Source organism: Periplaneta americana, chromosome 7 (genome assembly GCF_040183065.1).
Source record: "Periplaneta americana isolate PAMFEO1 chromosome 7, P.americana_PAMFEO1_priV1, whole genome shotgun sequence".
Taxonomy (NCBI): Eukaryota; Metazoa; Arthropoda; class Insecta; order Blattodea; family Blattidae; genus Periplaneta; species Periplaneta americana.
Window position 1 is genome coordinate 164,311,034 of NC_091123.1, and position 27,915 is coordinate 164,338,948.

Here is a 27,915-nt window from a genome sequence, read left to right on the forward strand (position 1 = left end):
TTACTTATTAATTTCTTGAACAGAGCAGGTAGTTTTTCCTTTGGGATTGTTGGATATTTTGAGCCTTCAGCAGTGTCTCTCCAAGGATATAGAACTGATTGCCAAGCTTCCTTCACAGGCTCAAAGAAACTTAAGTTCAGAAGCTACAGTAAGTTCTTTTCTTAGCATGTTTTTAAAACATCTGTAATAATATGCGAAGACAGGTTCTCTCCTATCAGAGTAATTTCCGCTTCTAAATGAAGGAGAAATAGAGTTCTGAGGCAGTTCTAAAAATCATAGCATCGAACCAACCAGTCTTGGTACTGTTATATCTCTCACTTTATAGACTTCTTCTTCTTCTTCTTCTTCTTCTTCTTCTTCTTCTTCTTCTTCTTTTATATAGGTCATAACCTGTTTTTCTTCACGCTTTATCCTGGAGATTCACTAGATGTTGATTGCAGACCATCTTTGTTGCGGCCTTCCTATACCTCTTCTTCCTAGGGGTTCCATGTCCCTGGCTATTTTTGCTATTCTATCATCCCTCATTCTTGTAACATGATTATTCCATTACTTTTTTCTTCCTTTCACAATTTATTAATGTCTATTATTTCACACTGGTCTCTTACTTCCTTATTTCTCACCCTATCTCTTCTGGTCTTCCCTATTATCGATCTTAATGTATTCATTTCTACTGTTGTACATAGCTGATTTATTTTTTTTGTGGTGGCTCGTGTTTCGGCTCCATAGGTCAGTATCGGTCTTACCATTGTTTTATATATTTTAACTTTTCCTTCTATACTTAGATACTTATTTTTCCATGTTACATCCCTTAAGTAACCTGATACTCGAGCTCCTTTCATGACCTGTTCTCTAGCCTCTTTATACGTTTGGCGATCACTTGATATATTAACTCCTAAGTATTGAAACTCCATTACTTGTTCAATAATTGTCCCTTCTATTTCCAGCTTACATTTTAACAGCTCCTTGGATATAACCATAGTTTTAGTTTTCTCTGTTGAAACTACCATATTGTATAATTTAGATGTCGCCACAAATGTATGTAATAATCTCTGTAAACCATCTTCGGATTCTGCTATAAGTACTATATCATCTGCGTAAGCTACTATATTTATCTGGTTATTACCCATTACATAACCTTTCATTGTTTTAACGCTATCAATTAGTTTATCCATTTTTAAGGTTGAACATTGCTGGACTTAAGGAGTTCCCCTACCGTATTCCTTCTGCAAAATATTAGAGAAGTAGATGTCTTAGCATGATTGCATATGTGGTCCAGGTATTTTGTTCTGTTTACAAATTGCGTGCGTATTCCATGAATTGTCTGATACATTGGTTTCATAGGTCCAAATATTCTGAGGTGGGATGCCAGCCCTCTATCTCTCTTTCTCCACACTTCACCTCCTCATCCCCCAGTTAAAGACCGTGCGCTTTCCATCTTTGACGTGATGTTAAGATAGGCCTATTTGTTTTTCGTCCCATTGGGACTGTTGGTGTCATGGGCTTGGATTTGGCAAGTGCAAAATATTTATTTTGAAGGTGAGTGTGATAAGTGAAAAATGGGTTTAAATGTATGGTTAAAATGAATACTTTCCTCCAATAAATGTGTTATAAATGAAGTTGAATCTGAAATTTACAACCAGCAGGGCCAAGAAAGCTGAAAAAAAAAAAAAGATCTACAAGAATTTTGGAAACACTACTGAAAGCAGGTGAGTCCAATTTTTTCAGTAATCTTACTTGTTTGTTTGTAATATTTTCACACGGCCATCAGATTCTGTACTTTCTCCTAGAAATTTCAGCAGTAGTGTGTGATGTCTTTATGTGTTACTATTTATTTATTTAATCCGACAGAGTTAAAGCCATCAGGCCTTCTCTACCACATTACTAGAATACAAAATGGCATATACAAAAAACATGCAGAAAGAAGCTAATATGAAATACAAGGTGAGGCAGAAATATCTCCTCATTTTCAACTGCACATAAAATGGAAAATATTGAAGTCAAATATCAAACAGTAATATAAAGTTACTGCTCATGGTATGCCATTTTATCCTTCAGTTCAGTTTCGCACACACTTTCAGATTCCACGTCAAGGATGTATTCCTAGCCGCAAGACCATAAATTGCGGATTACGTCATTTCGGAATATCAATTTTGAAATTCAAACATTTTATTGAATATTCTTAAGGATTCAATCCAAATATTACATTACCATTTATATTTTGACCATTAATGATTCTATTGGGTTTGCATTTTTCTGGATTTTTTAAAATTTAAATTCCTGTATTTAATTATTTTTGTCTTTCTAAATTATTCTGTAGTGTTTTTATTCTGGATCTTTATGGTCAAGCTCATGGAGGGCAGATTATTTTCTTAAAAAATAAAAAAATAAAACCAGCGCCAATTATTTACGCGTGAAAAAATAGTAACTAAGTGAAGTATAATATGTCTTGATTCACTCTACAGATGGCACCCTTTAAAATATATTTGAAACGTATACTGAGTAAGTCAAATAGCCTTGAAATGATCGTGTTTTCCTTAATTTCAGTTAGTTATATCGCATTGTTTGCGTAATTTAAAGTAAATTACTTTTATTAGAGATTTAGTGTATATGTTTTAACTTTAATAGTTACTTGTTACAATAGTTTAGTTGTTTGATTTAGTTAGATGTCTTGAATCGCAAACTTCCGGTTGCGAATAATCTTTGCAGCTGGCATGGAGTATCTAAGAGCCACTTTCAGCCAGTGCCTTTTGTATTGAGGGCATTGTCAATAGTCTTTAATATTGTAAATAGTTTTAGTTGTTTGTCATCGAATGTAGCGTTAAGCCTCAAGACTGAAACATATTTGTATTTGTTATATTAAAAATAGTTTTATGGCTTCTCAAAAACGTTTTTCTTGGAAGATATTAAGAGAGTTTGAGACCTTGTGACAGAAGTGATTTCGATCGAAGGTTGACACATCGCCCAGGAAGGAGCTAATTTTTAACTACAATGAGGTACTGTACAATCTGAACAAAGAAATGTGAACGTGACATAAAACAAATGTAAAATTAATCGATTTACATGATTTTGTTATTTACAGCTTGCAAAGGACACAGATGCAGCCCGTTAATGGCAAACGACCAAATTCACAAAGAATGCAACAAGAACCATCACCAACACAACATGACGACTTGATAAAATATATATGTGATTGTAAGTTCTTTAATAATAGTATATACTTTTTCATTTACACATAGGCCAAACGTGTTGGAAATTTTTTCTCCTTCCTGTACTCAGTAAACAAACTTACACAATTATAAACTATTCTAGATTATTTTGTTTTTTGAACAAGTTCAACAAGTTCTAATGTTTGTATTATTTGAATACGAACATAAATACAAAATTATGCAGACCAACATTAAAACTGGATGATATAATAAGTAGGCCTATTTCGCTATTTCTGCGTTGCTAAATTGATAGTTTAAAATACTCTTTATATTTATAGACTGTAAGAAGGGAATTATGTGGTTAAGTGCTCAGCTCAGAAAGTCTTTTTGGTCAAGGTAGAGCATCCACCCGCCATTGTAACGACATCCGTCCGCCAATGTAACTAATATTGCACACTTTCATCATTGCTAATGTGGCGCTATAAAGCAATTTTCAAGACTTTTATCATAGCCACAACACGTTTCAATTCTTATTGCAGTATATGCGTATATGGAATTGTCACTACATTAACCTTTGTCCTTTCGCGCCTTTTTAAATCACACAAGACGGCTATCTGCCGTCCGTCACGTTTTGGGGTTTTTTTTATGGATTCCTTTCTGGTTTAGTCCCTTAAATGATGGCAGGTTGGATTGGTGAACTCTCAAATGCCTTGCATATACGATCAACTACATATCTACAAAAATCCCTTTTAAATTCAACGATTTTCACTTCCGAAATCATGAGTACTATTACTTCAGCGCTAGTTTCACAGTTATTTCCGACACTGCGGAATAGATGTCATTGTTGATTTGTAAAGTCTGTTAAAGTGCAGAATCCGAAGTGTTACATAATATATGCCATCTTTTTCTCTAAAATAACTATGAAAGCAAGACATAAAAACTGCGAGTAAAGACTAATATTTTCAGTAAACCCTATTTCCCGAACCAAAAAAAATTGTCAGCTACTTCATTCATACATTCATAGTTTTCTGTGCAAGAGCAGGCCCTTTACTGCAAACCCATCATTATGCAATCTTTCTTATTTTCCGCCTTTCTCTTAGTCTCCACATACGATCTGTATAAGTATCTTAATGTCGTGTGTCATCTGGTATCTTCTTCTGTCCTGAACTTCTCTCCCATTCACTATTTCTTCCAGTGCATCCTTTTATTTTATTGGGTTATCAACATCTAGGTTATTTAGCGTCTGAATGATATGAAGATGATAATGCCGGTGAAATGAGTCTGGGGGTCCAGCACCGAAAGTTACCCAGCATTTGCTCATATTAGGTTGAGGGAAAACCCCGGAAAAAATCTCAACCAGGTAACTTGCCTCGACCGGGATTCGAACCCGGGCCACCTGGTTTCGCGGCCAGACGCGCTGACTGTTACTCCACAGGTTCCAGTGCATCCTTCAGTAGGCAGGTTTTTTCTTCAGCCAGTGATATAACAAATTCCTTTTTCTCTTCCTGATCAGTTTCAGCATTATTCTTTCTTCACCTACTCTTTCTAGCACAGCTTTATTTCTGGAACAAGTGTACAATACCGGAGTCGCCAGATTTTTACATATATGCTAATTATGCATTAACTCAAATGTCCTACGGGATTGTGAAAGTAAGGGGGTGGGGGAATAAAAAAATGTTTTTTTTTTCTCTCTCTCTTTAATCTACCCTTTTCTTCTCTTATTCTCCCTTTTTACTCACAATTGCGTTCTACTACCTTCACTCCACTTTTATATCAACACTTATATTAATATTATACTTACCATATTGGAATCGTCGGGAATCGATCCAGAAACTTTCTGCTTAGTAGTTTCTCTCATCGTAACCATTAGACCACAAGATCATTGAAAAATTCTATCTTAAAATTCTTTACAAGATATATCTTCGACGATAATGTAGTTCAACCAATTTTAACTCTATATAAATTTATTGATTCATGTAATTTTTATTATTTCAAAACTTCACACTGACAATTCAACTGTTTGAATGAAGGCAGCGAATTAGATATAAGATGAGTACTAAAATTACATAGGCTATTATGTATATTATTTATCCATGTTGAATCTTTCGTACACTACTTTTAACACTTGAATATAAATAATTGATTAAATAGATATCTTACTCATGTTAATTATGTAAGCATGTACGGCTTACAGCTGTTTCGGTGCTATTCGACACCATCCTCAGAGCCTACTAGATCTCGGCGCTATCTCAACATGAGCCAACAACACTACAATGAAGAAGTGAACACAATCAAATACATAGCACAAGAAAATGATTACAACCCAAACATAATAGACAACATCATAAGGAAGACAAAACAAAAATTCAACAAACATAAAAACACAATACAAACACAAGAAATACATCACACTAACATACGAAAACAAAAACACACACAAGATCGCATCCTCATTCAGAAAACAGAAATACAACATAGTATACAGAACAGAAAACACACTACAAAGACATCTCAACATACAAACAACACAAACAAATAAATACAACCACACAGGCATATACGAACTCGCATGCAATAGTTGCGGCAGTTTCTACATTGGACAGACAGGCAGATCATTCCAAACTCGATACAAAGAACACATTAAAGCAATAACCAGAGGACACAATACATCTACATATGCTGAACACATAACTAATGCTAACCACACATACAATAACATAAATACAGACATGGAAATCCTACACATACAACCCAAAAACCAAAAAAACTCAACACACAATATGAAATATACAGACACACTAAAACACACCCTCATCAAATCCTCAACACAGAGATCAATTTCAGAACACACACTATTTGACAGAACGCTTCATCACACGAACGCACCCACACAACAGGCAGTGAAGTTGAGATAGCACCGAGATCTAGTAGGCTCTGAGGATGGTGTCGAATAGCACCAAAATAGCTGTAAGCAGCACATGCTTACATAATTAACACAAGTAAGATCGCTATTTAATCAATTATGTATATTATTTGAGTGTTAATGCTTCCTCTACGTGCAAAGACTATATCCATTGCATATATATGATACAGCTGGGGCTTGCCTCCCGCAAACCCCCCCCCCCCCCAAGTAACCTTCTATACTATGCTTAAACCTTCAAAACCAACATAATGCATAATAAACATAGATAAGAGTATCAGTGTTAACAGTAATGCTTACAAGATGTAAGAGTAGTTCAAAAGTGGCATAATTATGTGAATAGCTGGCGTCATCTATGCAATTACTGCCCACTCCAGTACTATGCACTTAAGCCTTATTTCTTATTCTGTCTATCCATTTCACACACTCCTTTCTTCTCCATATCCACATTTCAAATATTTCTAGCTGTTTCTCTTCACTTCATCGTCATGTCCAAGTTTCTGCCTCATACAATGCCACACTCCACTAGTTTCTTTCTTAGTTCTTTTTCCAGAGGTCCGCAGATGCTCCTTTTTCTATTAAAAGCTTCATATTTGGGATTTTTTTTTGACTTAAATGCATCTGTAGCAGGCTACTTACAAATGTATTTACGGCTGCAAAAGGGTATCTGTCGGATACAGGGGGGAGAGCCATTAATCCTTCCCATTAAAGGCTTTAAGGAACCAACCTGGACAAATACCCAATGTCCCATCCCTACCTTCCCGTGGTGCAGCTGTTAGTAAGCATAATTTTACGAGCTGAACTAAAGGGAGGGGCTACTCATCCATTAGCACTGGTCAGCTTGATGAGTTAATGACTGAATTTGGTATAATTTTCCTCTATTCAATACCTAATTCCCTCTTTACCCTTTCCTATCCAGTCCTGTGACTGAACTCTGACCCCGACGGCATTAGAGCATTCGAGGCCTAGGGGTTCATTTCCCTTTCCTTCCTCCTCTTTCTACTTTTCTGTTCCTAGTGCTGACCTGCCATGGAACTAAAATCGTCCTCCAGTGGCTTAAGGAGGGAAAGCTGGTGATCAACAAGATCTCCCAGCTATGTCCAATGGACCCGTCGACCAACAGCAGGTGTGGTCCTCCAGACAGTCTGGGGGTTGTGTGTGAATGAAGTAGCCACCGAAACGTTAAAATATGGTGTTCACTTAAATCGGCTACAACTTGCCATTTTATTGTGCTTCAGTGGCTGACCATGATAATATCTTTGAAAAATATTGGAGTACAAGAGGTCAAATGACTTTGTTAAACGCCTGGCATTAGAAAACAACAACAACAACAAATGTATTTACGTTCTTGAATTCTAGTCGAATCAGATGTATCATATACAAAAGAAAAGTTGAGAGGCTAGTTCAATTTCGCATAAGGGTGGAAAGTTGCTGTGGAGGCCGAAAGAGGTAAGGGTAGACAGAATCGCTCAGTCGGGGTGGAAGGGGTAGGCGGCAGGGAGTGGCAGCACATGCATCTCATTTTCGTGCGTTTCTTTACTGATTATAGGGAAAAGGCGAGTTTTTGTAAGGTCGAATCAGTGACAGATTAGGTTAGGTCAATTTAGGCTTTTGGATGCATTGCATATATTCATAGTTGTCTAAGAAGGTAGCTACACCACAGAAATTCCTCTCTCCCACACTATCCTGTAGTGTTTCTGATGGGGGGAGGGGTCCTTGCTATCCACCTTTTTTTGGCAGCACTATTGTAAAGATTTACCCTACACTTTTACTGCAAATTAATGTGTCAACTTTCTCCTGCACTAACAACTGCATGTGATAAATTACTATCCAACAGGGAATGGGTTTACCTTATAAATGACATGTGGAGTTAACATCTGATTTGATCAGCATACACCTCAGTAGAGACTAAATGTAAGAACCTTGATGAAGTGACAGAGGGTTGTTGAGTTCGTTCCAGATTACTACATCCTTCATATTATTGTACAATAGTCTACAATTTCCAAATTTTTAAAGTTAACTCCACATGATAGGTAAATCAGAAAAATGCAGAGTGGATTGAACACTTACTTACGGCTTTTAAGGAACCCGGAGGTTCATTGCTGCCCTCACATAAGCCTGCCATCGATCCCTATCCTGAGCAAATTTAATCTAGTCTCTACCATCATATCCCACCTCCCTCAAATCCATTTTAATATTATCCTCTCATCTACGTCTTGGCCTCCCCAAAGATCTTATTCTCTCCGGCCTCCCAACTAACACTTTATATGCATTTCTGGATTCGCCAATACATGCTACATGCCCTGCCCATCTCAAACGTCTGGATTTTTAATGTTCCTAATTATGTGAGATGAAGCATACAATGCATGCAGTTCTGCGTTGTGTAACTTTCTCCATTCTACTGTAACTTCATCCCTCTTAGCCCCAAATATTTTCCTAAGAACCTTATTCTCAAACACCCTTAATCTCTGTTCTTCTCTCAAAGTGAGAGTCCAAGTTTCACAACCATACAGAACAACTGGTAATATAACTGTTTTATAAATTTTAACTTCCAGATTTTTTGAGAGCAGACTAGATGACAAAAGCTTTTCAACTGAATAATAACAGGCATTTCCCATATTTACTCTGCATTTAATTTCTTTCCGAGTGTCATTTATATTTGGTACTGTTGTTCCAAGATATTTGAATTTTTCCACCTCTTCAAAGGATAAATATCTAATTTTTATATTTCCATTTCGTACAATATTCTGGTCACGAGACATAATCATATACTTTGTCTTTTCGGGATTTACTTCCAAACCGATCGCTTTACTTGCTTCAAGTAGAATTTCTGTGTTTTCCCTAATTGTTTGTGGATTTTCTCGTAACATATTCACGTCATCCACATAGACAAGAAGCTGATGTAACCCGTTCAATTCCAAACCCTCTCTGTTATCCTGAACTTTCCTAATGGCATATTCTAGAGTGAAGTTAAAAAGCAAAGGTAATAGTGCATCTCCTTGCTTTACCCCACAGTGAATGGAAAAGCATCAGATAGAAACTGACCTATACGGACACTGCTGTAAGTTTCACTAAAACACATTTTAATTAATTGAACTAGTTTCTTGGGAATACCAAATTCAATAAGAATATTATATAAAACTTCTCTCTTAACAAAGTTATATGCCTATGAATAACTGATGTACTGTACTCTTACTCCCATTTTTCTCCAATATCTGTCGAATAAAAAAAAAATCTGATCAATAGTCGATCTATTATGCCTAAAACCACACTGATGATCCCCAATAATATCATCTACATATGGAGTTAATCTTCTCAAAACGATATTCGACAAAATTTTGTAGGACGTCAGCAAAAGTGATATTCCTCGAAAGTTACTACAGTTAGTCTTGTCTCCCTTCTTAAAAATAGGTATGATTATGGACTCCTTCCATTGTTCTGGTACAATTTCCTTTTCCCAAATACCAAGTAATTACAAGCTTATAAATTTCGCTAGATAATGGGATTGGACACAGCAAATTGATAAATGACTAAACATGAATGTGAGACCCTATAATGTCATATTTATTTGTAGTGTTTTGTCCTAGTTTTTTACTTCTGATGTGCGTCCTAGAAATTTCATCTGGTAACTTTACATATTAACTAAGATTGTTTTTAGTTTGATCTGATTGGAATGTTTTCTTTGTGAGTATTGTAACTATATTTCTAAGTGATTAACTAAGAATTTACAGGATTGTTAACATGTTCCTATAACGTAAATAAATAATAAATTGCGATTTTCGCCTCCTCGCCCTTGGTGACAAGTAATGAAGCCTAGTATATATAGAGGATGGCAGTGAATAATCTTGCAGACTGAAAGAGACGATAGGGTACATGTAAATGAATAGAAAACCTATATTGCATTTTGAGATTAAATACAGGATTAATTAGAAAATTAAGTTGGAAGTTTCAGCAGTTCAGCAACATTGTCGCTAAAACACTCTATTCGTATACAGATGTAAGAGGTCAACGAACTCATTGAGTCTCCATACGTAAGATGCCAAGCTGCCAAGATCTTGCCATGCACTCGCTTCGTGCTATGGTTTGAATTTAGGTGTTTTTAAAATTAAATTTACATGAAAACTGTGCACGCTATTGAAATACGCCAGAGGGATAGATTTTCTATCAGTATAGATAAAAATCACGATCCTACTCGGAATAGTTACTGAATAAGAGATTGTTAAACATTTGGGAAAAAAACATTTTTTTCTGAAAAATATGAACTTTCCACCAATATGATATTATAGTTTTTTGTTACATACAACATGAGCTATTTGCTCTGGAAATCGGCAAGACTATTTCACTTCGACCCTGTATATTTAAATTAACATTAATTCCTTTGCACTATGTAGCCTATATAGGGTAGAAGTGATTTAACACTGGAGATTGACTGGGACAATAGAATAAATACAAAAATAAATAAAAAAAACTTATGCATTTAATTATGTGCATCTGTAATTAGAAAATTATGCTGAAAGTCTGCATACTTTGGCAACAGTGTGTCACCAGCTCACCTACAAACACATGTACATGATCCAAATAGCATTGTTCCATCCCATAGTCATTGCATTATGGTTGCTTGACTTCCTAAATGGCAAGAAATAATGATATAACTTAACCTTTCATTTTATTAAAAAACTGCAGAGAGATACAGTAGAGGAGGCAAGACATGTCCTGTGACCATTTCATGAGCCATGGCTGTATCACCAATGTGTATGGAGGGGAAATAATACACTCAGGGACAAAAAAAAACCGGACACTTTAATATTTGCTGGTATTTTGCAAAACATTATCTTCTCATACAATGTTATGGTAGCCATCTGTTGTCATGGAGATGTGTATACATTGTTGATTGTTTTTTGTTTTATAAACAAGCCATTACAACCAAATATTCCAATTTTGCTTTCGGAGTCTCAGCTATAACAATTTTGTCTCAACCATTTTGTGCTTCATTATCGTTATCATTTGTTATTTATTTATTTTTACATTTTCTGAGTTTAAGTGGGGTTGTAACATTTGTCTTAAAACAAGATGCGACCTGAAGATGTGGCTCGAGCTGTAGCCCTTTACGATGATGGACGCAGTGTACGTTACATTGCAAATGTTATGAATATGGCTAGAAGCACAACCCATGATGCCATAAAACGGTATAGAGAGATCCTAGAATATACCAGAAGACCAGGTTCGGGTCGTCCAAGAGCTACAAATCCAAATGAAGACAGGTATATGGTGTTGAGAGTTCTTAGGGAGTGCAACCTGCCAGCTACTAGTGTAGCCCAGCAATTTGTTAACATGCATGGACGCCCAATTTCGGCCAAAACAGTTAGAAGGAGGTTGAAAGCAAGTGGACTGATATCAAGTAGACCTGCAACTGGTCCCAGACTTCTCAGGATGCTTCGAGTTGAACGACTGCGTTTTGCAAATGATCACAGGGATTGGAGAAATGGACAATGGAGCTGTGTTCTGTTCACCGATGAGTCCCGTTTCAATCTTTGCTCACCTGATGGACGTGAAAGAGTTTGGAGAAGGAGGGGAGAACGATTTTCACAGTGTTGCATTTCCGAAAATGTGCTGTATGGAGGTGGTGGAGTGATGGTTTGGGCAGGAGTGTGTAAGGATGCTCATACAGAGTTGGCTTTTGTTGAAGATGGTAGACTAACAGCTGATAGGTATATAAATGAATGTTTGGCTGATCATGTTGTGCCATTTGACCAATTTGTAGGCGATAATTTTGTTTTAATGCATGATAATGCACGGCCGCATATTGCCCATGCGGTCGGAGATTATCTCCAAGAAGTGGGAATCCATGTTCTTCCATGGCCAGCAAGGAGTTCAGACATGAACCCAATTGAACACTTGTGGGACATGCTGGGACGGCGTGTTAAGAATAGACGACCGAGACCAGAATCATTACAAGAGTTGAGGAGAGCACTTGGCGAAGAATGGGAACTTATTCCTCAAGAAGACATTGCTAACCAAATTGAGAGCATGCCAAGACGTATGGATGCAGTTATTCAAGCCAGAGGGGGTAATACCCGTTACTAAAAAGAGTTTTTAATGTTTAAGGCACCATAAAATGAAAAAACAGTTAGACCAAACGATGCCATATTTATACGCCCTTTGTAATTTTTTGTAAATTTTCTCATCAGAGATTTTTTTTTTTTCAAATGTCGTATAAGGTGCTAAATGAAACATTATTTTGTTTAAATGGGTTTTGTTTCATTTTGAAATAATTGGCAACAAAATACAAGCAAATATAGAAGTGTCCGGTTTTTTTTGTCCCTGAGTGTAGTTTTTAGTCTGAGATGAACTTCCGTGTCTGTAGATTTATATAATATTAACCATCCTGAAACAAACACTCTTCCTGATAGCTCTCTCATAGCTCACATGCCAGATCTCACATTCTCATCTATAAATGAGGAGCTTGGTATCAAAGTTGGACAACTCTACTTTTGCTTTTTTTTTTTTTTACAGGAGAGGCAAAAAACTAGATCCTTCGAAACCAATGTCACTGTTATACATAGATTTTTTTTTAAACATTCTCATGGATCATATTAACTTTTTTCCAGTCTCAAACTGTGATTAAAATTAATATCCAGGTCGCAATTTAAGTTTAAAAAGTGGAGTTGTCCATCTCTGAAACTAAGTCATGGAGTTGTCTGTTTTTGAAACCAAATGAAGCCATATTTAAAATGGAGTTGTCTGTTTTTGAAACCAAATGAAGCCATATTTAAAATGGAGTTGTCTGTTTTTGAAACCAAATGAAGCTATATTTAAAATGGAGTTGTCTGTTTTTGAAGCCATATTTAAAATGGAGTTGTCTGTTTTTGAAAACAAATGAAACCATATTTAAAATGGAGTTGTCTGTTTTTGAAACCAAATGAAGCCATATTTAAAATGGAGTTGTCTGTTTTTGAAACCAAATGAAGCCATATTTAAAGTGGAGTTGTCTGTTTTTGAAACCAAACAAATCTTCCTCGCCTCCTTTTGAGGAACTTCTTTGACATGAACTTCCATATTCTTATTGAAATATCGATGTAACATAATTTTACAAAGGAAATTTACGTAAAGTACTATGTCTTATTCATCCACAAGCCGATTATATAAACAATCAGCCATGTTGGATTCGCGATGCATGATGGGAAAAGGTGGTACGAATGTGGGCTTCTCATTGACTACTGTAGGAATTGCCTTAATTTGAAACCAAGCCACAATGGAGTTGTGTACATTTTGATTCTAAAGCACACAATTAAGTGCTATTTTCCCTGTGTTCTGTCCGTTTTTTAACCTAAACAGTTCCAGAATCGAATTCAGCATAGAAAATTCTATGAGAAACAATCGATAGGTATCTCGAAATCGAAAGAAATGGAGTTGTCTAACTTTGATACTATGCTCCTCAGATCATTCCTTATCAATTTTTCTAATGATAAGAGTGAAATTCAGAATCGCACAGATAGTACTTTCGAGCAAAACATTGTTAACATTTAGGAAATTATTTTTTTTGTGAGGAAAGTATTCATTGGAATTTTTGTTGTACTCTAAGGAATAAACTGTTTGACTCTGCAGAGTTATATTACTTCCATCCTGTATGTACTTCGAAGAATTGTTGCTTTCATTAATAGTGGGGCGAGGAGGATGGATGTCAACTAGAGTTGTTTTAAAAGTGAAGAGTGTAATGCTGTAATGTTCGAAATACAAGTTTCGTAATGTAGACAATCATTTCTATGTGCTACTATCGTGTAACTCTAAGGTAAAACGATTTTGAGTTTTACTCTGTGCGTTTCTGTTGCACAAATGTACTAATATTATTCTTGTCATTAAAGATTGTTTCACTATGTACAGATCTCGGATTTTATCTTTGCCGGTGAATGACAGTTGGGATTCGAGCGCTTGTCATTGTTGAAAATGTTCAACTTTATAGTCGCGATGCTGTTATTCCCGGCGTGACTCCTCCTCTTTGCTTACGTCTTAGGAAGTGAAGGCTCTATAAAGTCTAGGTATGTAGTATCGTTCGCCATTTTTGCTCTTTCGTTACCGAGCTACCATACGAAGAATCTATTTGCCACACCGTTAAACATTATCATGTCGTAGCTCCTATGATAATAAATCAAACGCACTGTAATTCAGCAAATAATTGAGCGGCAAATAACGTCTTCATGTGCTTTCTGCGAACGCCAACGAAAGAGCCAAAATGGCGGGCGATTATATTAAGTATTTATCCAGCCTTAAGAAATGAATAACATCTTCCTCAGTGAATCACAAGACGCACACGTTTAAATGTCGCCAACCTGCAACACGATTGGCTGCCGGAAATTAGAGCGACGGGACTATAGTACAATTGCTGCTTTCCCTCTTCCTCTCCACTGCAAGTTATGACGTCGCCCACTAATACAACCGCTTCTTTCCCTCTTCCTCTCCATGGCAAGTTAAGACGTCGCCAACCGGCAGACGAAATCAGAGATCTGTACTTTTCCTTTCAAGCTTTTTTTTTTTTTTGTGCATTTTTGTAGCTAATATTAATTTCTGTCTTTCAAGCTTGGAACACAGTCTCAAGGGAATTGGAGAGCTTCAGCCAAAATGGTGCTGACACTAGTAAAGGTAAATATGTGGTATTACTTATTGTTTTATTGGGCAGACCAGAATAGCAATGGCGGCATGTGAATTTGTCATGGAAAGGCTCGGATATGATGAGTCAGAATTTAAAAATTTTGAAATTTCAAATCAGTAAATTATGAATTGAATATATATCATAACTGAAGTAATGAAGTGAAACTCATCAGGTAAGTGAAAACAAAACAAGCATTGTAAATTATTATTACCATAAGTAGACGAAAACCTCTGCCCAGTAGCCACCACTGCTAAATAATCTTAAAGCCTCCTCCTCCTCCTACAATATTTGTTGTTAATCAAAATATAATTTGATTAATAGAATAAAATTGTATACCTCTAATAGAATAAAATTGTATACCTCGGAAATTTGAATTACATATAGGTATTATCAAGAGGATTGCAATAGATTCATTAGTGGACACAGGTGTTATTTATGGATGGGGACACATGGATTGGACCCATACCATACCAGAAAACTGAACCACTGAACCCTTATCCCACTAATACCCAAGACTACTGCAACTGTTCATGATTGGTTAGGATGTAAACACTTGAACAAATTTTCGTCCTTTGTTAATTTCTTTGTGGACATGTTAAGTTCACATCTCACTTTCATTTTATTTAAAATAAATGTTGACAAAGTCTCGACTATCTGATATTTCAGTTAAAGAGACTTTATTAGAAAAGTGTAATGTTTCATACAGAAAAGAAGACTAGCTTCACCATATTTTCCATTACAGAGTTTCTGCTAAGTCATACTTAAATTTAATACACTGTATTTAAAAGAAATTGTAATAATGATTGTTAGTTCCTTACGTGATTTTGTGTCTCTCTCTTTTATAGTAGACTAAAAAATGGTCGGTATTCCTATATAATTTATATAATTTTGGTTTGTACAGAGTAGATTTCCAACCACAACTTTTAACATTTATTTAGATTTCGGTTAAGGTATAAGATAGATTTTTTACATAATGACTTACTTATTAGTTATCTTGTAATTGCAGTCTGTATGTAGTACATTTTAATCAGTGTCATTATAAACTTTCGGTCCATCACTAAAGTAGAGAAGATAAAGTGTATAAATGGATAGGAACTGGATTTCAAAGTTGACACTTAAATACAACCCCATAGGAGGGAGAAATCTGGAATGCCCTCTACAAAGATGAAACTTTCAAGATCACCTTCATAAGCAGTAGACCTAAGAAGATCTAAACCGAAAAAATTCTGTGATGTTAATGAATGATGATTGAAGTAGATTATTCTTTTCAAATGTTTCCATTTGTACATTTATATTGAAGCAATGTGTACAGATCTACAACCCTGAATTGCCGATGGGTGAAGTAGAGTTATAGATATATGGGTATTTAATAATAATAATAATAATAATTATCTATCTACCTATCTATTATTTATAGAACTTTCTACAGTGCTGTAGATTTCCTCAACCAAGCAAAGTTTAATGTCGAATAATTCCAAGGAAAGAATTGTTCCAGGGCTGGGTATCAAACCAGGACCTTTAACTGAGCATGCCAATGCTCTACCAACTGAGCTGCGCAGGAACTATACCAGACCCCCCTCAAATCCCCTTACAGACGTGGACAAATTATTAGCAAAATTGAAGATTTTTATTACATATTTTTACAAAATATGATTCTTCAGTTTAGACTACAGTTGACATTTTTGCGTATTTCGAAATTATTAGCAAAATTGAAGAGTTGTATTGTATATTTTTTACAAAATTTGACTCTTCAATTTGGACTATATTTGATATTCTTGCATATTTACAAATTATTAGCAAAACTGAAGATTTTTATTTTATATTTTTACAAAATTTGACTCTTCAATTTAGACTGAAGTTGACATTTTTGCATATTCACAAATTATTAGCAAAATATGAAGATTTTTATTATATTTTTTTTACAAAATTTGACTCTTCAATTTAAACTACAGTTGACATTTTTGCATATTTCTATCTACTGTAATGATAGAAAATGCAAAATTGTTAACTATAGTCTAAATTGAAAAGTCAAATTTTTCAACAGAATTATCATAAAAATCTTCAATTTTGTTAATAATTTGTCCACATCTGTATATTCACATACATCAAGTGGGTTAACAGAAGTCAGAGCCCAGCATTGAGTGCACACTTACTGTGTGACTTAAATTTATGGTTTAGTTTCTGGATAGCTCAGTCTGTAGAGCATTGGCGCACTCAGAGTCCCAGGTTCGATACCCGGCCCTGGTACAATTTTTCCTTGAAATTATTCAAGTAATGGTTATTTTTCATAAAGATGGAAGTGGAAATGTGCCTAAAATAAATACCTAATAATGTTTTTATAACAGCCAGTATAACTGCTTAAGAAACTAAAGGTACAAAACAGAACAGACATCTGCAGTGGTCTCAGAACACTAGGGAACCCAGCTACCAAGATAACTTGCGCAGATAATACTGATACTTAAATTGTTTATTGTTTTGGAAGTGCAATTAATGAAAATGTTTCTGCCACGGTAGTATATTATACACACTAAGTAAGTGTCTAATTGATATCTTGTTATTTGAAGTGTTCTGTCAGTGAGGAAGTGTGTTGTGTCAGTGAAGTGTATAGTGTCAGTGAAGTCTATTGTGCAAGTGAAGTGTGTTGGTGTCAATGAAGTGGCTGTGCAAAGTATTTGAACAGTGAAATGGTTAGAAGTGTTAGTGAAATCAGGTAGAATCAGTGCAGTGAGTGAGTTGACAGCGAAATAAGTGTAGTGCCGAAAGGTACTTGTGCGGATATGAACCTGTCACACTTGTGGGTCTTAGTTCGAACTTAGGGTTAAGATACAAATTAGATTTACTTTAAATGTTATTTTAAGTGACCATGCTTCATTTAATTTAGGATGCTCCTTGTTATTATTATTATTATTATTATTATTATTATTATTATTATTTATTATTGTTTTTTATTAGCTGTGTTTATTATTAATTGTCATTATTGAGTGTAATTAGTTACCACTACCACCGGGTATATACCCATTTGCAGTGTGAATAAATAAATACATACATACATACATCATTGTTCTCATTATCAACCATCATTATAACAATCGTTGTTATAGTTGAAATTTGAGTCCATATTAAAATTATTTTAAAACGATATTATGAAGGAAAAAAACCAACATTTGAATAATGTTAACTTCATTTTCTAAAGATGATATACTCTTCCACAAACGATTAGGGAAAACACGGAAATTTTACTTGAAGCAAGTAAAGCGATCGGTTTGGAAGTAAATACCAAAAAGACAAAGTATATGATTATGTCTCGTGACCAGAATATTGTACGAAATGGAAATATAAAAATTGGAGATTTATCCTTCGAAGGGGTGGAAAAATTCAAATATCTTGGAGCAACAGTAACAAATATAAATGACACTCGGGAGGAAATTAAACACAGAATAAATATGGGAAATGCGTGTTATTATTCGGGTGAGAAGCTTTTATCATCTAGTCTGCTGTCAAAAAATCTGAAAGTTAGAATTTATAAAACAGTTATATTACCGGTTGTTCTGTATGGTTGTGAAACTTGGACTCTCACTCTGAGAGAGGAACATAGGTTAAGGGTGTTTGAGAATAAGGTTCTTAGGAAAATATTTGGGGCTAAGCAGGATGAAGTTACAGGTGAATGGAGAAAGTTACACAACGCAGAACTGCACGCATTGTATTCTTCACCTGACATAATTAGGAACATTAAATCCAGACGTTTGAGATGGGCAGGGCATGTAGCACGTATGGGCGAATCAAGAAATTCATATAGAGTGTTAGTTGGGAGACCAGAGGGAAAAAGACCTTTGGGGAGTCCGAGACGTAGATGGGAGGATAATATTAAAATGGATTTGAGGGAGGTGGGATATGATGATAGAGACTGGATTAATCTTGCACAGGATAGGGACCGATGGCGGGCTTATGTGAGGGCGGCAGTGAACCTTCGGGTTCCTTAAAAGCAATTTGTAAGTAAGTAAGATATACTCTACACTTACGATAATTTTTGTAATGTTTGTGTGAACTCTGTTATGCATTGTTACTTTCATGATTGTTGTTTGTTACAGCAGGACCGAGTGTTTTATACTATGTGGCCCATGAACCAAATCCACAATTGAAAGGTAACTATAACAATTATTATAATTAACACTCAAACAGAACCTTAGGAATTCTTTTTAAAATGTATGGGTTTGGCCGTAACCTTTGCCTAAGGGTCCAACATAAAGCAGACTCATATAAACACACTTGGCCAGGGGTGTGGCGTCCATGTAACCAGTGTTACTGGCGATAACACTGCACAAAATACAATATTGAAGCTTTTAATGTATCTAATAATTCATTAACGTTACTTTCAAGAATTAAAACAGAAAATCAATATCCCGAATTTAAAAGAAAACTTACAAATTAAACCAAACCCTTTAACTCTATTAAATATAGAATATAATCTAAATTTAACAGAAATACTGAAATCAGAAGTAAACACTGAAATACTGAAACAATTGTCTTTAGAGACAATTAATATTAGGTACCCTCCACAAAACTGGCTTCATTTATACACCGACGGATCCTTGATCTCCAGAGAACAAGGTGCCGGTGCAGGTGTTACGTGCTGTCTCTTCTCCCTTTATAGAGCTCTTGGATATGGAACAACAAGTTTTGATGGTGAAATCATTGCAATGAGTGAAAGTCACAGGAATCTTCTATGCCACATCAATAAATTTAGGAATGCAGTTATATTGTCAGACTCCAAAGCAGCTATTCTATCAATAGTCTCTAAACACACACCTTCATCTCAAACAGCAGAAATAACTAAAATGCTCTCTCAATTAATATCACTCAATAAAAGAATTGTATTCCAATGGATACCATCCCACTGTGGAATCCTGGGAAACGAGAATGCGGATGCTTTAGCAAAGAAGGGCAGCACTGCTACTTACAGACCTGTTACTAAATCTATGTATTACTCTGTGAAGAGATTTATTAAATCTACATACTTAGACTTCAACAAACAAAATTTGATAACTCAATCCCAAGGGAAAAAATGGAACTTTCTGCATCAAAATCCACAGTTAATTCCCGATTTACCACGAAAATCGTCTGTAGCTGCATTTAGATTGGCAACAGGCCATGATTGTTTGGCCAAACACCTGCATAGAATTGGAATATATCAGTCCCCTAACTGTCCATTGTGCAACTCAAACCAAGAAATGGATTCGGAACACCTCAAAATCTGTGCTTCAGTGAAAAATATTGGAGTGCAAGAGGTCAAATGACTTTATTGTCAAACGCCTGGCATTAGAAAACAACAACAACATTAACGTTATTTTAATAGAGTTATAACACAAAAGAACAGTATTTTCTCTGGTCGCTATTCAATAGAACAGACTGTGTGAGACACTGCAACATCAACGCAACATAGCTACCGACAAAGGACAGTGTAACAAGGAACTCGATAGAGGAAGTTGAACCCTCACAGACAGTGTGCCTGAAAGCGAGTGGAGTTAAAGTAACACCTACTAAGGGGCCCTGTTACCGCTCTGCTTGATGCTAAAAGCTGTTTGTAAAAGTGCGTGCTCAGCACAGACCGGGGAATCTTAAATGAAGGGTTCACAACCAGAGTGGACCAAGTCCTTCTGGAATAATTGTGAGAAATTGAGTCTTAAAGTTCCGGGCTCATGCTTAGCAACCTTCACTTTCCATAGGAAATGCTGCTCTTTATGGAGTAACAAATGAGTTTTGGACTTTGTTTGTTATGGCAATGAATAAATCTAAATACAACCGCACAGGCGTATACAAACTCAAATGTAACACCTGCAACAACTTCTACATAGAACTGATAAGCAGATCATTTCAAACACATTACAACGAACACATAACAGCCATAAACAAATTACAAAACACTTCCACTTATGCAGAACACATCACAAATGCTAACCACACCTACAGAGACATCAACATAAACATAGAAATTTTAGACATCCAACCAAAGAGCCAGAAACTAAACACACTAGAACAATACGAAATATACAGACAGACAAAAACACACCCAAATGAAATTCTCAACACACAACTCAATTTCAGAACACAAACACACCCCCACATGAAACAAAACAAAAGACGCCGAGACCAGCAACAACCAGTTCTGAAGAAGGTCAATAACAGACCGAAACATGTTAACGAGGTACAGGTGAAACAGTGAAACACGAGCGTGTGCAACAGGTTACTACCAGAGTTTTCAAAACTTTAATTTTGAATTTTTGCTAGAGGCTTTTTCTGCAGTTCTTCTGAAAGCTGAAATTTTGTTGCAGAAGAAAATATACGATGTGGGCTACTGCAAACAGAAAATAGGTGATTTTGTAGGCGATCTCACATATGTTCGTGACAGTTTTGACACTATTGTACAGGTACAGTGCTGTGTCGGGAAGATCTCAGGACAACCGTTGTAGGCATTGCCACAATGAGGAAGACTCTTGCACACGTCCTGGGATCCTGTCCGCACGGCGAAGGTCTGCGAAATGCTAGACACCACCAAGTACGATCAATTATAGCCACTGCCCTTAAAGATGCTGATTACAACACCTTTGAAGAAGTACATGGTCTCTCCGTCACTGGCAGTACACGACGCATAGATATAATAGCTTTCAAGGAATCTACAAGATCTGGATACATAATTACAATACAATTTACAATTTATTTACAATTTACATTTGAATTTACATTTGGATAGATACCCGAAATAAGCATATGCTCGTGCTCGGGTACAGTCCAGTAGTCTACATAAATTTTACAGGGTTCAAATAATAATGCTGATGATAGAAATAATAGTAACAATAATAATAATAATAATAATAATAATAATAATAATAATAATAGAATAATCCTGACAGAAATTATACAAAGATTGTAATACAAAATAATTCATTAATAATAAATATAATAATAATAATAATAATAATAATAATAATAATAATAATAATAATAATAGTGATAAAACAAAAATATTTACAATAATAAAATAAATACTAAGACGGATAAAATAAAATATAAAACCACTAGCGAGAGTTAACACAACTTAAATAAGCATATAATAACCGGAAAAAATGCCAAACTCGAAAATCAACAGAAAAGTTCGTTGTATCGCAGACGACAGCAACCGCCGTATTGACATTGTGTTGTGCATTAATGGTAGTAGTGGGGAGCCGAAAGTCTACGTAACTGCCGTTCTCTTCGAATCTTCTCGTACAATCATGGGAAGTTAATGCTGTAAAAACAAAATGTCTACGAGTCAAACTGTTCATTATTACCAGGATAAATACTAATAATACTGAAATATATTAATCGAGTTTCGGTTATAGATTTCTCCTTTTGTGCAAGAGGTATCATATCAAAATATTTTATGAATGGCGGGGAAAATATAAATTTCAATAACTTTCTAGTGACAAGTACAATCAAGTGTATCTGTGGCTATGCTAAGGAATCATTTATTGGAGATATACACTATTATTAATTAAGAAAATGATCTATTTATATTTATTACAATGTTTTATCTTATAGGTTACATGCATCAGATAAATACAATAAAAATTAGTACCATATAATGCTAGTAACACTTAAAAAAAATTATAATAAAAATTATCAAATATCATACAAACATTTTCACTTTATTTTTAAACTTAAGAATGTGTAAATTGCTTAGGTCTGGATTATTTTTCAATACTGAATTGTATAGTCTTGTTCCATAATTCCTACTGTGTCTTAATCCAGCTGTAGTGTGGCATTTAGGTTCTGCCAAAAGAGTTGGGACATTTCTTCTGGTGTTGTGTATATGTTTTTCAGTTATAAAATTCATTCGATTTTTGTGAAAATAAGTTAGTAATGTATGTTTATATATTTGCTCAATTTTTTAGTACTTGGAATTCAGAATAAATAAATTGTGTCAGATAATCAAGTGGTTTATGCAGACAAATTTTGATGATACGTTTTTGTTATAATATTAATGGAGTTAAGATAGTCTTTGTCATTCCACCCCATCCTATTATTCCGTATTGAATGACTGATTGAAACAAGGCTAGATAAACAACACGGAGAACATAGATCGGCATATATGCACGAAGGGTTACAAAGTTGTGAATTGTTTTCCGTAACCTATTACATAAATATGTTACATGTTTATTCCATCTCAAAAGTTGATCAATGATAACACCTAAGTATTTTACTTGCGTGGATTCTGTCAAGGAAGAGCAATTGCAATCAATCAAGTTTATGTTACTGCAATTGTGTATTTTTAAATTTGTATCCTTATCGAGTTTAATTTTTCTCAGACTAGAAGCCGTTAATGTAAAAGGAACTGCAGTTGTTTTTGAAATGTTCAATGAGAGGAAATTTTCATCTAACCATTTCTTAATTATATTTATACCTCTATTAGCATTTAGGTAGGCATCATTCCAATTCGATCCACTAAAAATTACGGCTGTATCATCGGCATATGCAAATATATCTCCAGATGTGTTTCCTATATCAATATTGAGCAAGTCATTGATGTATATTAAAAATAGTAGTGGGCCTAAAACTGTACCTTGTGGCACACCTATATTTATATTACGAATTTCACTGTGTTGGTCGTTAAATTTCGTTAATTGGGATCTGTTGCTCAAGTATGACTTAAATAAATTTAAAGCGATTCCTTTAATACCGTAGGCATGAAGTTTAGAAGTGAGTATATTATGGTCTACAGTATCGAAGGCTTTTTGAATATCTAGAAAAACTCCTAAACATTTTTTACCCGAGTCTAATTCTTTCAATTGATCCCACTGTGCGTTTCGAAACAAATGAGGAACAGCCAGCAGAAGTGGATAATGAAAAAAAGAATATCTACAATCCTACCATTCCATATTACCTCCAAAGGTACCAGCTAGAACAACTTGAAGTAATCGGACTTCTGGTTAGCAAGAGGTACCGCTACTCTCTTCATGAAAGATATGTTTAAGAGGCTTGGAATACCTACATCTATTATTCCGATTGTAACTTTATCTGCATTGAAAGGATCAATTGCTCTCCTGAAGGATCACCTATATTCGAAATGAAACCAAGTTCATTAGCATTCTTTACTTTTTTGTAAACTTGCCTCTCTAAAACTAGGTATATTTCCACCAATCACAAAATGTATTTGCAGCTATGTACTTGTAGGAGTTTCGTTGTCAAAACAAAATTAATGGTTCACTGAACTTGTAAACATTTCTATGGTTAAGTACTCTTTGTCCCTTATGGCAGCTCACGAATAGTGAGAAGATTTCTAAATTAGAAACATTAACATGAGAAAGACATATTCCGAAACAAATGATTTGTAATGTGTGATTGAACTGCTGAAAAAGAATCGTGTTGCCCAGCTCCAGTTTGAAACCCTTAAAATATTATGAATCATCTTCCCATTTTTCGATACTGTTGATAGTCATCATCAGGCTTCGAGACTTCGGACCCAATAGAGCAGTTCAGTAGGAAATCCGCATAACAGCGTACTGAGTATAGGCCTAGTGGTAAAGCGTACAGTGGGTGGGGATACTGTAGAGTGAATGCCAACAAATACACAAAGGAAACCGCTCTGGATTTGAAGGTTCTGATGAATAATTTGGTTTTCATACAAACCTATTTTCAAACTGTGTCTGAAACTATTACACGGTTAGAAAAGTCAGAGCAAGAGATGCCGAAAGCCCTCAAATTAATTGAGGAAATGACTCAGAGAATTAATGAAACACATGTACACCGGTTACTGAACGTATAAAACAGAAGTGGAAATCAATTTTATGTAAAAATAACGGATATGGAACATAGTGTAATATAAACAGCAAATTAGTGGACATAGAGTCACCCGAGAATAAAGGACTGTCTCTTAGAGATTGCAATGATGTTAGGTTTTTTCGTTTTGCTCCTATAAAGTCATGCGACGTAGAGCACATGTTTTCACAGTACAAACTGTGTTTGGTAGACAACTGAAAAAGATTTATGTTTGAGACACTGAAAATGTATCTTGTAGTACATTGCAATTCGGTACTGTAACTGCACTTCCTAAAGACGACTAATAGGATAAATGAATAAATTAAAATTGCTACATGTTTATTTCCACCATTAACACTGTGTATAATTAAACACAAATGCTTATAAAAGACAGGGGAATAAATGCTTTTCACATTATTTTGACATTGTCATTGTGTAATGTATATTTACTTTCAGAATGTCCATATGTGTGCGTTTCCCCATACTACCGTACTCTATTCTAAATAGCAACGTTGTTACCTCAACACATCTCTACCTTTCACTACATGCAGTGAGTCAACAACCTATAGTACATGCACAGTAAACTTATTGTATCGGGTCCAAAGTCTCGAAGCCTGGTCATCATCGATAGTACTGGAAACAATTTGACTATTGATAAGTTTCGATAGTGAAGTCATTACTATCGATAGTATCGATTTCTTTTTTGTTTTAATTACAGATTTTGAGCCATTTGACCTGGAAGGATGGTGGGGGAAAAGGATGGTGCAGAATATTACTACACGTACCCAATCATCATAGTGGGTAGGACGAAATATTCTGTTATGCTCTACAAAGAAACTTCTGTTGTTGCGTCACTGGTAACAACGAGATGTGGCCAGCTGCTATAAGCATCACCTACCAAGACTTTGCTACAATTTACCAAACAAAATAAAAAAGTGAAGGGGGGGAAACATATAAAATTGCATACAATTTCAACAGTTGTAAATATCAGGTAGACCAACATATATTAATTTGGTCTGGTGCAATAGAATTTACTTGATATAAAGGATCATTACAGGAATAATTTGGATTAACGTAAACCAAGATGGTTATTTAATCTCCGCTATATTTGGATTGAAAATTTGGGTGGAAGGCATGAAAGAATACTCTGTTGAACTTTATCCTTGTTTTTTTAGTTTTATTCTTGTAAATTAAGTGTTTGGAATCCCACTGTTTCCAAACTTACTTTCCATTAGAATTTAGGTATTTTAATCCATAACTGAAATCCATGTACCATATGCAATCTACTCCCGTCAGTATTCTTTTAGAGTAGTTTACTCATATTTTTGAAAGTGAAAAGGTTGAAGAAGTTGAACTCTCCGAACACGCAACACATTCCTCTCTGTTAGTCTTCTGTCACATCATTCTCCTGAAGTCTGACTTATGTTACCAGATTATCTCATGTGTTACACTGGTACAGTATTGTTTTACTTGAGTTTTAATATAAACGAGGCGACATTTGGTTACCAGTAAAAGGATGATATTTGATTGATGTCGAGTATTGTTTATTGACTTTTATAATCAACTTGATAAATAATAAATTATCACAATCAGAAGAATTTCACACATACATTTTATACTTTTCATGGTATAATAAAAGTAATAATAATGTTAATGATAATAATGATATGATGATAATTGTATGTATGAAATTGTAAAGCTGTAACACGAAAGAATTTCTAGGTACAAACTGAAATATCATCGCTTCTCAGTGTACATTTGCTGCTATTTATAATTTATTATAATTTTATATATGAACAATGATTTGATCCTGTGTCTTTATAAACACTGCAGTGAATTGGCATTGTATTATAATGTAAAACATTCAAATAAGAAACTTTTAATGTATCTTTGCATCTTTCATTTAGCACTTCATCACAAGATTTCCCAACCATTTTTCTTTTGTACCCTAGGGTTTTGCGAGTAATTACGGCAATTCTTACGATAAATTATATCATTGAGAGAAATGATAAATTTCGTCCTTTAAATTTCGCGTTTTAATTTCTGTTTTCGAAGGGCTGAGCATTAAGGTATTGGATAACATTGTAATTTAAGCTGTACATTTATTTGAATGGTGAATTTGCAAAACGACTTAAGTCCACATTTTGGGGGTTTTGAGTTGAGAGCATGATTATGTTACTGTGTGCAAGGGGCATCGTTTAGTAACAGAATGACTTTGTTGTTGTTGTTTTCTAATGCCAGGCGTTTTACAATAAAGTCATTTGACCTCTTGCACTCCAATATTTTTCAAAGATATTAAATGGCAAGTTGTAGCCGATTTAAGTGAACACCATATTTTAACGTTTTGGTGGCTACTTCATTCACACACAACCCCCAGAATGTCTGGAGGACCACACCTGCTGTTGGTCGACGGGTCCACTGGACCTAGCTGGGAGATCTTGTTGATCACAGCTTTCCCTCCTTAAGCCACTGGAGGACGATTTTAGTGCCATAGCAAGTCAGCACTAGGAACAGAAAAGTAGAAAGGGGAGGAAGGAAAGGGAAATGAACCCCCTAGGCCTCGAATGCTCTAATGCTGTCGTGGTCGAAGAAAGTAAGAGTTCAGTCAGAGGACTGGATAGGAAAGGGTAAAGAGGGAATTAGGTATTGGATAGAGGAAAATTATACCAAATTCAGTCATTAACTCATCAAGCTGACCAGTGCTAATGGATGAGTAGCCCCACCCTTTAGTTCAGCTCGTAAAATTATGCTTACTAACAGCTGCACCACGGGAAGGGTATTTGTCCAGGTTGGTTCCGTAAAGCCTTCAAGGGAAATGATTAATGGCTCTCCCCCCTGTATCCGACAGATACCCTTTTGCAGCCACAGAATGACTTTAATCCACGACTTTTGTATAGTTTTTCTTAGCAGCAGAATGTTTGGTTAAGGGGTAAAACGACTTTAGTCCTGGACTTAGTCGTTTTGTCTGTCAAGTAGTGATGGGCCGCTCATGAGCGAGTCGTTTCGAATGAATGACTCCCGCTCTGGAGCGGCTCTCCGCTCCCTCCTTACAAAAGAGCGAGTCGTTCATTGCATTTCGCTCCCTACTCTTGGGAGAGCAAGGCAACTTCACCTCGCTCTCTTGCTTCTGGCTCACTCCCAACGCTCTGCTCCCTCCACAACAGCACAGCGCTCCACAGCTCCATTACAGCTGTATACAATCCCTGATCACAACGATGCCCAGCACGTCTGTCAGTGTGGTCATGCGCTTCAATGCAGACACGTTTAAACGTTGCCTATTGTCATGTTTCTGTTCTCCTTATTGCTAAATAAATCATGTTTGCACATTAGCCTTTTTATGTACCATTGTACACTTTCATAATTGCTATTTATACTACTTTACCAACAGTAACGTCGCCAGGATCAGAGCA

General features: G+C 35.5%; 1 protein-coding gene across 2 annotated transcripts; it reads left to right on the forward strand.

Annotated features, from left to right (window-relative positions):
• Positions 1-2,680: 2,680 nt before the first annotated feature.
• On the forward strand, positions 2,681-26,392 carry LOC138703678 (MAPK regulated corepressor interacting protein 2-like). Of its 2 annotated transcripts, none has more exons than XM_069831773.1 (5): positions 2,681-2,993; positions 3,080-3,192; positions 14,641-14,703; positions 18,805-18,855; positions 25,224-26,392. In XM_069831773.1, exons 1-5 carry the CDS (start codon positions 2,989-2,991, stop codon positions 25,301-25,303), a joined length of 312 nt encoding a protein of 103 aa, XP_069687874.1. In that variant the 5' UTR covers positions 2,681-2,988; the 3' UTR covers positions 25,304-26,392. The 2 variants fall into 2 exon arrangements, with proteins under 2 accessions (XP_069687874.1, XP_069687873.1); XM_069831772.1 differs by having other exon boundaries at positions 2,686-2,993; positions 18,802-18,855.
• The last annotated feature ends 1,523 nt before the right edge of the window (positions 26,393-27,915 follow it).